The sequence below is a fragment of the Solanum tuberosum genome, unplaced genomic scaffold (assembly GCF_000226075.1).
Source record: "Solanum tuberosum cultivar DM 1-3 516 R44 unplaced genomic scaffold, SolTub_3.0 scf00365, whole genome shotgun sequence".
Taxonomy (NCBI): Eukaryota; Viridiplantae; Streptophyta; class Magnoliopsida; order Solanales; family Solanaceae; genus Solanum; species Solanum tuberosum.
This window is the reverse complement of record NW_006239290.1, coordinates 115,482-127,858: the sequence shown is the minus strand read 5'-3', so window position 1 is coordinate 127,858 and position 12,377 is coordinate 115,482. Positions and strand designations below refer to the sequence as shown.

The 12,377-nt window shown below is 29.4% G+C and overlaps 1 protein-coding gene across 1 annotated transcript; it reads left to right on the top strand.

Annotated features, from left to right (window-relative positions):
• Positions 1 to 4,023: 4,023 nt before the first annotated feature.
• Positions 4,024 to 6,220, top strand: LOC102584138 (putative F-box protein At1g50870). The gene is made up of 2 exons (XM_006361651.2): positions 4,024 to 4,258; positions 4,988 to 6,220. The coding sequence occupies exons 1-2, from the start codon at positions 4,055 to 4,057 to the stop codon at positions 5,474 to 5,476; spliced, it is 693 nt and encodes a 230-aa protein (XP_006361713.1). The 5' UTR covers positions 4,024 to 4,054; the 3' UTR covers positions 5,477 to 6,220.
• Positions 6,221 to 12,377: the final 6,157 nt, after the last annotated feature.

Sequence of the window (12,377 nt, the reverse complement as noted above, 5' to 3'; positions counted from 1 at the left end):
TATATATATATATATAAAAAGATATTTATATAGAAATAAGGGAAACTAACCTATCGATATGGATAATTTGGCCAAACTTATTTATCAATATGGTCAAAATATATAATATTCATATATATTATATGTATAGTATGTATATTATATGTATAGTATAGGTATATTATACTTCAATATACATAACCTATATCTTTTCTAGATATTTTGTAAGCTAATTCATCCAAACACATTGAACTGTAATTCTAACAATAACATTTTCAATTTAATCTCCCAAATTGAACTTGGAAAAGATAAGATTTATGCAAACTTTACGCCTAGCTTTATGAGGCCAACTTTTCTTCTTTTTTTCCCCCTTACTCTTTAATATTTACTTCTTTTTTTGCATGGTTCTTGCTCTTCAAATAGTGATAAAAGTAAAACTTAAAGTGAAAGGAGATGCATTATTTACTTGAAAGGATATAACAAGCTAGCATATATATACTTAATAATATATTGATTTTTTTTCATTTTGCAACATAAGTATTATACATAGCACACTATATATATATATTTAAAAAGTGAAAGAAATACATGTATATTACATATTTCTATTGTATATTTCATCTATAATTAAGTAATTTGATCAAACATCATGGTTTATTCACCTTTTTGATTGATGAACAAATTGTTGTACCTAAAGTTTGATCATTTATGTATCGACTAGGAGCAGACGATCGTCGAATACCCTTTGGTAAACAATCATCCACACCTTGATCACCATGAAAATTACCTTCTTTTCTTCCATTGATTTTAGGTTTAAATTTTGTTGAAGCTTCATTATATTTGGTAGCAAGAATAGTTGTAGGAGAAAAGAAGATAAGAAAATAAATAATAATAACTAGTATTATGGAAACTGAATTAGGACTTGGCATTTTTTGAGAAGTAATTAATAATAATATAATGTTTGTTTGTTTTTTGAGAGGTGAGAAAATGAGAAGAGAAATGGCACTATATATAGAAGTTTTATAATATAATATTTGTTTGACCAATTAATTAATTTTTTGAAGGTTGTTGAAACTTACTTTTTGACAAATGTGAAGAAGCTCGTGTACTAGTACTTCATTGCTAGTTGGCAAATTTAATTTTGTTTAGAAAAGTCAAATTCCTTAATTTGATGAGCTCACTAAGATGGTTCTTTTCGACCGATAACCATTGCGGTGGAATCGTAAATATGTTTCTTCTTTGATTAGATGTTCTGAGTTTGCGCACTGCTAGATATGAAATCGTCTTTTAGAGTATGTTTTAACTTTCAAGATGTGAAAATTTTCAATGAAAATCCAAATTTAGTCGAGTCTCAATGTACAAGTACTAGACTCTGAACGAGAAACCAAAAAGACTAAAAACTTAATGTTCTTTTTACCAATATTAATGCGATTCCCTATGATTGAGCATAGATTTATTTATTTTTCAAAAAAAAAAAAAACTTGTGATGCAATATTAATCATAAATATTTGAGCTTAACTTTTATATATATAGGTATAGTGTAAAAAAATGATGGAACAAAATATATTTAGTCGGTTCCTGTGGTAAATGTTTGTGATTCGTTGTTGGTGTATATTCAGTATATAATAAGTGTATAATCCATATTTGTTGATTATACATCAATTATACATTGTATAATAGCTAATATATATTTATATATGAAAAAAAAAAGGATAAGGTATATTAGCTGTTTTCTTTTTTATATGTGTGTTGATGTTTTGATTCTCTAATTTACTTTAAACAACTCAACTAAGTTGAAAAAGGTGTGGATCACAATATTGCAAGTTTGTGCTTCTTGAATTCATGGGATATTAATAAATGCCCCTCCATTCTAGTGTTGGCCTCTTTTTTTTTTTGGTTGCCCGGTGTTTGATATTTGTTACAAGTCTGATTTATTTAAATTTGTATTTTAAAAAGAACTTCAATAATAAAATATTCACTCCTCTAGAATTAAATATTCTTGGATATATCTAAGACAATCTATCGAAGGTATGTTGTAATAATGTGGTAATTAAATTAAAGATTTTGATTTTCCTGTTCATTCAAATCTCATGAATGAAGTCATCTTTATGTTCGTTTCTAGATATTTGTTAATTTACAAAATCAATAATTTTAAATTTATAATTTCTTAAATTATAGATAGAAGAATAATGTGATAACTAATATAAGTCGAAGGGAGTATAGGTAAGACCATGACCATCACGAAAGGGTAAAGAATTATTATTCTGTCAAATAAATGGAGTCTACCTCACCAATAATAAGTAGAAATTTGGATATGTGTAAATGGTGCCACATGTCATTTAGTAGCTTACCTATTTGCCAACATTATCGGCGCCACGTGTAATCCTTAAGTTGTTGCCACGTAGTAAACCTGTCCAAGATTTGCCAAGTAGGATAGAATCCAAGTCATGCCAAGGATATTGGAAGATCCCAACTACCATAAAATTAAAGAAAAATCTCCCTTTTTGGATAACTAACCACCTATGCAAATCTTGTGGATAATTGGCACATTAAAACATATAATCTAACAAAATATATCAAAGAGGGGGGTGGAGGGGGGTGGGGGGGTTAGCACGATTGAGCTAGGGGCGCAAAGAGTTCATGCTAACTCTCTTGACAGTAAATTATATTGTATATATATGATCAAAATGTATTTTACGTTTATAAATATATGTCATTCATTTGTTTATTTGAGTGTAAATTTTTTATTTTTTTTTAATATGATTTTGCAAATGGTGTGGATCTTGAGAAGGTCCAACTCTTATGTCATCGTAAATAAATTTTGAGTTTAATTCAACCCAAAAGTTATAGCTTAAGGGAGGTATTGTCCAAGATCATATAAGTCCAAGTCAATTCATTTGTCTCCGACTCTTCGATGTGAGAGTGATCTTTCTTCATAAAGCCCTAACTAATTCAAATTCATATTATGTAAGATGCATTAAAGGAGAAAAAACTCTCTACCATGATTTTTTTTCAAACACAAACTTCGAGCTAAGAGTGAACAATTGACCATGTTCATTCCACCACAAGCCGCGATGCATACTTAAAAACGTGGTTAGTTTTAATTTTAAAGTTTAATACTGTGAAACTCTCATCACAGGACAATTCATGATATTTCCTCCCAAAATACATGAAAGATGCTAGTTATTTAATTTAAGATCGTAAATTTCAAATATTACTAAAGTATTTAAAACTTATGAAGTTTAGTCAATTCAAGATGGACATTGGACAACACCATAAATTTATAATAATGTCACATCTTGACGATTTAGTCTATAGTTGTGCTTACACTAATGTATACGCTTATTTATCTCTTTGTCACGTTTTATCTTTCAATGACTCGTCACGCGATGATATTGCGTGACAAGTATGGACTCATTCACTAGTTTGGGCTCAGAAACTCAAGGAAACAATGAGTTGTCTCTCTCAGAACCTTTAATGGGCTTAATTTTACTTCTCATCCAAATAGTTGCTTAATTGCTTTCCTTCATTTTTTTCTTAAAACATGAGACATTTTATTGTTGGGCCTAATTAATGAATGTTATAAGTTGTCTATTATATACTCTTGACGTTTTAATTAGAAATTTCACAAAGTGTTTTTGACGTTTTCATAGATATTAAAAACTTGATGTTGCTTATGCAACCATTTAGACACGTCCAAGCAAGTGAACGACGGTGACTAATCACTACAGTATTAAATAACCGTTCATATAATTGAATCTTTAATGAGAGATTTCACGAGTATTTTCTGACGTTTTCACAAATACTAAAAAACTAAAATAATTCAAATATATCTAAATGAAAACGTCAATAAACAAAACACGTTATACAAAAAATATATATTTATTAGCTAATTGATGTTTTACAAAAATAAATAAGAAAAGGAAAATATGAAACCAAATCAAATTGGGAATGTTGAGTAATCCGATCCGACCCGACCCGAGACCAAGTCAAATTGGGAATAGCATGAATGAATATAAGCAGTGATCAGAAACCCTAGAAAATCAAATTGAGTGTGGCACTGGCGCAGAAAAGGATGAATAATGGAGAATTCGCAAATAGTTTTGCTACGAAGAAACAGAAAACGAAGAAAAAAGCTAATTTTATGTTTTCTGCTCTGTTATCTCCTCTAATTTCCTTGCTAACCAACAACAATTTTTTAAGTAAATTATTAGGGAAGAAGACGCCATTGATTCATCTGCAGAAGCCCTCAATTGATCAGCTCGACGTTCATGATCGGGTATTTTAATCTTACTTTCTTACTATTTGTTGTTGCTTGAGCTATGGTGGAGAAATTACTGGATCATATTTCTAGGTCTGCTTGCTATGGCGGATTCAAAATTTCCTCGGATTCGAAAAATAAAAATATAGTCTTTAGATTCAAAATTTGTATGGGTCGTGATGCAATGCAGAAAAGGACGAATGATGGAAAATTACCAAATAGTTTTGCTTCTAAGAAACACAAGAAGAAACAAAAGGCTAGTTTTATCTCTCCTCTATTGTCCTTCGTAATCGAGAAACTCGTTGATCGGATATTTTAATCTTACTTTTTTAGTATGTGTTCTTGCTTGCTAAAGCGCATTCAGAATTTTCACTAAGAATGTTTGAAAAATAAAAATATAGTATTGAAATTTGAACCCATAACTACTTAGTCAACCTCTAGTCCTACCTTATATATATATAAAAAAAAAATTGTTGACGAGGTTTGGGTGAACACCTTCCTACCCACCTAGATCCGCGCCTCGATACAAGGTGAACCATAAGGGCGTGTTTTCTGGTAAATAGGAATAATGTATGCCATCTCTGTAATTTTTATTTTCTTTTGAGTACATTGCTCTGTTTACTTGGTACCATTGTCAATTGCTATGTAATTTCATAATCAATTCTATTATTTGTTAGTAAATACTCGATTTGTCTTTTCGTTGAAATGTTGAATACTTAATAAAAATTGTGTGACTGCTCTTTCTAGGTCGTGGTTTGCGTTCCAGAGGAAATACTTGTCAACATTCTCAGTAGGTTACCTGTGCGGTTTCTTCTTCGATTCAAATGCATTTCTAAATTTTGTTCAACATTGATATTTGATCCTTACTTTACAATGAAGCATCTCAATCGTGCCAAGAATGACCAAGATTCCCAAAAACTTCTTATCAACCAACGGTGCCCTAAGGATTCTATATTCTCCCTATATTGTTGTCCTTTATCGCCTGTTCAACATGTTAAGGATGTACAAAAACTTAAACTTGATTGCCCTTCAACCCTTAAACCAAGGCATTGTATGATCCATTGTTGTTACAATGGCTTAGCTATTATCGAGATTCGTGATAAAGATCGCGTCAATTTTTTGTTGTGGAACCCCTCCATAAGAGAATCAATAGTACTTCCCCCTTTAGAATGTCCTCGGGACGGAGGTTCTCGTTTTGGTTTGGGTTATGATTCAAGCAGTTGTGATTATATATAAGATCCTTCATATGCACCAGAACGTACCTGGTCTCGAATATCCTAATGAAATTCTTGCGTTGAAAGATGGCTCTTGGAGAAGCATTGATGAACATCCTCGTGCCAATCGCCGTTGGTTTTATGCCATGGATTATTTGCCATTTGTACATGCGGCATTTCATTGGCTCGAGATTTCAATAAATTTTTTTGTGGTGTTTTCGTTTGATATTTCAAATGAAGTGTACAGAGAGATACCTTTGTCAGAGGAAATATTAAGCTTGAGGTCAGGCCCTAACAATGTTGGTGTTTCTGCGTTGGAAGGAATGCTTTGTGTTCATTCTAATCCCTTTTTCACGGGAAAGGCTACTTTTAAGGTATGGATATTAAAAGAGTATGGTGTCAAGGAATCTTGGATGCCATTGTTGACTATAGTAATAAATAGTCCATATTTTAATGCCTCGCCGAGATATAGGTTTGCGGATGGTGAAGTGCTATTTTGGTGCGTGAATCTTGAAACTAGAGGGCACACATTTAGGACGGTCAGTAGACCATTTAGATCATGGCCTCAATGGGTAACTAGAGGGCACACATTTTGGATGGTCAATAGACCATTTCGATCATGGCCTCGATGTGATACCATTCAAGGTGGACAGGCTTTTACAGAAAGTTTGATATCTCCAAAATCACTTAGTTATTAGTTTCTTAATGCATATGACGGAGGAACTTTTTTTTTTTTTTTATCACCATGTTATAACCTTTAGTCCTATTAGTTTATCTATTGCTCATTCAATATTTATTACTAAATTAAAGAAATCCTAATTATAATAATACGTATGGTAAGATAAGAATTAAAGAGTTGAAAATATTTACCTTTTTCGTGTGTATTTGAAAATATAGGATAATATTGCTACCCCATTTTTTTGCCAAATAAGATATTATGACAGTAACATCAAAAGATTAAATGCTACAAATACTATTGAAATATGATAAATAAATGCAGTTAATTGATAAATAATTATTTAATTGAAGTTAGATAATTACAAAAATTTTGATGTTGTAAAATAGACTTTGCTTTTTAAGAGTTTATGGGTCATAAAATACGAATTCAGAGTTATATCAATTTATTTTTTTTGTATCATTATTTTCTATTGACGATATCATTTTGTTGGATTTTATGAGTCATGAAACAAGAGTTCAAAATTATCTTCTTTTATTTTGTGTGTTAATTAATATATTTATCAAAATATGTGTGAATGATTATGTTTGAGCTCAAATTTTATGGGTTCATTCGTAATGACATATGTGCAAAAATTTTACGAGACTTTTAATATTTTTAAACGAAGAATTTTATAGTTCTTGAGATATCATATGGCGTGTGATACATATGTGTCTATAGATTCATACCTCTTTATCAACAACAACAAAATTATTTGGATGTATATGGCGTGATTTGTATGTATTTGAGATATCAAAGAGAGACGAGTGAGATTTATTATGTAACTCAGATTTATATATAAATCTGAATTCACTTGGATTCAATATATCTAGAACAAACTACACTTAATATTGACCTCATGTATTCGTATATACATGTATCTAGGCGTCTCACACTAAAATATGGTAAGATATGTAATATTGCAAACTATAGTGTATCTAAGTAATTAACTCCTAAACTAGCAGGATTTATGTAAATTCTCAAAAAATAATTCATGTTGCAACACTATTATATATGTTAAGTCAGATATTTAATTGATCATGACATTATAAATTTCAACTAATTAACGTAACATATAACTTAGAATTTAACGTTTGTCCAATTTAAATGTTTAGTAATTACACCTTAGACTAAATATTACTTTATTGCTATTTCTTTTTTTTCTTTTTCATCGTTTAAAATTTAGATTTTTAATTCCATTATTTTCCGACATTACACGTACTACAAATTGGAATATATCACATGAAAATTCTGAAAGATGCATGTCTATTACATAAAATAAAGTTAAATAAAAAAAAAAGAAAAGAAAAAACGTCATTGGGTCCATAAATTAAAGAAAAAGTTACGTATATATACCGTTCAGTCAATTAATTTAGGCGGAATGACCTGGAAGACTCTTGTACTTGGCTCCGTTTGTAACCTAGATCCTTCTACTCACGACTTTACCGACTGAACACTTAAAGTTATTAAAACACACTATTTTAAACCCCTTTGACCGTTGACTAAGCTTATGTAGTGTTTTTTTGCTGACTCGGATCAAGAGAGTGGTTACACTCGTTTAAAAGCAAGTGAAGACAATTATTTATTTATTTTTTAAAAAAAAGAGTTAAAAGAAAAATATAACAATTAAAAAAAATAAAAAAAAATCATTCCCAAATGTTGTACGTTTCTTCTTCTTCCTCCTCATAATTTCACCCAACCCCTACCGTCACCACACACACATCTTCTTCAATCTCTTCCAATACTCTTCAATTCTTCCTCTTTCTCTTCTCATATGCTACCTATCATTGAGAGTTTTGGGGAAAAAATATTTATTTAGATTTGGGTAAAAGAGGGGGGAAAAAGAGGTTCTAAATTGTGAAATAGATGCGGATATTAGATGGGTTTTTTAAAAACATAAGTTTGAGATTCTTTCTAAATGTAAGACAATTTTATTGTGAGTATTTTTGAAGAGTTTTCTATAATTACTCATTTTTTATCTCATTCTCCTCTTTCTCTCATCCTCCATTTTAGCCACTTTATTTCTCACCACCATTAAAATAGCAAAATTTATAATGAAAAATATAACAAAGCTTTCCTTATCTCTAATTCTTCTTCAACGTAAAAAATTCACTAGGAAAGAAAAAAATGAATGATTAGTAGCAAAATAAATGAAAAATATGGGAAGAGAAGAAAAAATGGAAAGAAATGATTTTGGAGATTAGTTTGAGATTTCTTTTTTAAAAAAAATTATTTGTAATAAAAAAATATGATGTGGCAATATATTTCTGATGTGGATAGTGAGGTGTTATCCACATCAGCGCGATTGGGAGGCCCACATGATCAGAGGGGTTTAAAATAATGTGTTTTAATAACTTTAAGTGTTCAATTGGCAAAATCGTGAGTAGAAGGGTCCAGGTGACAAACAGAGTCAAGTACAAGGGTCTCCCATGTCATTCCGCCATTAATTTGTCAGTGTTGTTGAAATATACATATAATATACTATCAATGTATATATTGTATAGATGTACAGTAGTATATTTAATGTAAAACATACATGACTTATATACGCTTTGTACATATTTTGTAAACTAGTTGATCGAAGTGTTTAGAGACGTAATTATCCCCAAATTAAACCATAGAAAAAATAATTAACTGATTAGAAGAGACATTAACTAGTGGATAACCACTTAACAACCTATACGAGCTTCAAAATTGGATTAGTTTCCAACTAATTAATTAAAGGGATTACTTTGTAACTAAGATGCTTAAGGGATTACTTTATGTTAATTAATATGCTTAATCTACTTTTCCCAAGGTTGTATCACACAAATAATCAAAGGAATATTACATAATCGATGTTGTTGGTTCACGCCACTAGTATATAGTAAAAGAACATTATTATTTTTTCGTACTATATTATTTGCTGAGTCATATAACAGTCGATAGATTACATGATTCCTTCAATAAAAATGCAATAGTATTTTCCTTTTGATGTTGGTACGATATGATTGTTGTTGCTTTAATAGGACCGCAATAATTTTTTCTGATATGATATAATTATTGAATTTAAATCACAACTGACAGAATATTTTGATCGTATCAGTTAACGTTATAAGTGGAAAATCTCTTTAAATTGTTGGTACTCCACTTGTAAATTTGGTGGAGCCCAAATACAACTAAGGCAAGGGGGGAAAGAAGGTAAAACAAGTTGAAAATGTGAATTTAAACAAAAATAAAATAAAATAAATAGAAAAAAGAATGAAATTATAACAACAACACTACATCATCTTTATGTCATGCTAAGGTGGCATGACTAGACATTTATTTTTAAAAAAATAAAATTCCTTGACAAAATACAAATAATGATTTTGCAAACATCATCTTCATTTTCAAAAAAAAGGAAAACAACTATTATATAATGTAATTTTTAAAGGAAAGAAACTAAATATATACATATTCAATTGTTCATTACTAAAGTTTGTAGCCTAGCTTGTAATAATATTTATTTATTTTTTAAAAAAAATACCACGATGCACAAAGCATTTTATGTTATCAAAATCTTGATCAGAATAGGGTGTACTCTAAGGAGTGTGATGTCTAGAGAGTCTATCCTAATGGATGTTACCATGGCTCGAACTCGTAATTTATAGATTAAGCAAGAATAATTTTTTCGTTGCTCGAGGTTCTCCTTCAAAGATTATAGTCTAATAATATCAGTAAATGTAATTTCAATTCCCATATTCTCTAAATATTTAGACTTTTATATATGACCAATTGGCTACGAAGTCGAGTTTACCAAAATAGTTTGAGGTCAAGAAAGAATTATTATTTTTAATTATTTGGTAGTATTTGCTATTCATTGAAGGAGTCAAATCTACAATATGTTTAGTTCCATATTCGAGTTTTTGAAAACTTTTGATTAAAAGTGAAGATCCGTCAAACCGGCCTTTCGTGATAATGAAAGATTGAAGATAAGAAAACTATCCAAAGGGTACTAGGTTGTCTTCCATGATTAGGGTCATCCATTGCCCATAAATCGAGGAAATTATTCTTGAAATTGTCCTTGTTTTTGGGTTAAATAAAAGAATCTTATTATCCTATCACAGTTTGACAAAAAGGAATGAATAATTAACTTCCACGTAATACTTATGACACTTATTAAAAAAAATTAAAAATTTTAAAAAATAATAATTGGCATCATTCTCTTAATTAATCATATTATTCCATGACAAAAAATTTATAATTAATCATGTATGGTCTTTATATTAATTTTTTCTGTCATCATAAACGCCATGTACGACCACGGATGGGTTGCAGTATATGTGGTTGCTTCTTTTTTTATTAGATGTTTTAAAATTGAGCACTATGTATGAAAATACCTTTGGTAGGAAGTGTTATCCGCCGAATGAAGTTCTACGCGACACAAATCCGGAATAGTCGGTGCATGGCTATCGAACATCGAGTGGAAAAAAAACACCATGTGAAGTTTTAAACAATACATCAACACAGGTTAGGGTGAGATTATTGAAATTCTTTCACTTTTCATTGTTACTAAAGATTTTGGATTCAAGTTTTTAAAAATTAAACATTTTTTTATTTGAAACGATATCTTCATAAATGAGTCTTACAATGCATGAATTCGGACTTAATCAATTTTTTATACGAATATCAGACATTGAACGAGAAATAAAAAGAAAAAACTTTAGACAATTTTTTTTTTGCATAAATCAAGCAAAAAATCTTTTTAAAAAAGAGTGTCAAGTGTCCACATCATAATACGTACGAATTGTTCCCCTTTAAATCACTTTATACATTTTTTATTATATACAAAATAATATGTTTTCCTTAGATTCTTTTGTCTAACGTAACATGATCATGAACTACCTGATTGTTAACAGAAAAAGCTGCTATAATTAAAAATATAGTCGTTCGATCAAAAATATATATAATTGTTAATTAATATATTTATAAATTTTTAAAGATTTTAGTATTATTTTTATACATAAATTTATGTTATACGTTGAAAGTATTACTAGATACATATATACTCGATATCGATATTTTAACTCTGCATCCGCTCCTTTATATAAATATGTGTGTGTGATCATAGTAATAACTAATACTAATATGATAAGACTAACAAATTAACAAACAAAAATGTATGATGATTGTCTTTTATTTGTCTGTTTTTTTAATCCTAATGACATCAAATCAGTTTACTACTATATAATAAGAGAAATAATTATATATTGTTGCCTTGTGGATCCATAGTCCAACTATTTATCATTACTTAATTGAACCTTCAAACAATATTAATAATTAATCTTGTACTATTAGATATCATTTATGGCTTATTAGAGGTTAAATCTAGTATGTGAATGTACAATCCTATCATATATAAGATTATTATGTAAATCTCTATGATAAATACTAGTTGATTATCCAATAAAGACATATAGTAATATCAACTATTCTTACTATTGTATAATGTATACAATTAGGGGTCCTTTGGTAGATGGTCGTAAGAGTTGTGTAAGGTATTAGTAATATTAATATAGAGATTAGTTAAGCGAGAATATGATTAGTTATGTTTGAGTTTAGTTATTCATATATTGATTATTTCATATTTTATATCTTGCATAAAATAATTAAAATATATATTTTCACAACTTTTTATGTTGATTTATAAATTGCAAATCAAATATCGTATTAATTTTATACATGAATAACTTACCTTGCTAACTAGTTATTGAACAAGGTACTACTTATACATGATTTAATTCATGCACAACACACCTAAACCAACTGTCAAATATGATATTACTTATATACCAAACGTTGATATGTCAAAAGATATACGAACTACGCCATAACCAAATGAAAGGAGGCTCTAACCAACTGTGTATATATATAACTATACTTCATGAACTCTTTTATTCAACTTCTTCTTCTTCCATTTCTTCCTTATTTCAATTCCATTTTCTCCAAAACCCTTTAGAGATATATACATATATTTTCCTCCTTTATATTTTACTTAAAGATTCGTTTTTTATGCTATTAGCTATTCTGTTATATTCTTCTTTTCCAAACAGGAACAATCGATTTACAAATCTCATTAATCACAGAATTTAGTGAGTGATACATAGTTATTTTCGCTTCACTTCCCTCCTTCGATTGGTCAAATAGTGTCTTTGATTTGACACATGTACAGTTGTTATTTGCAGCT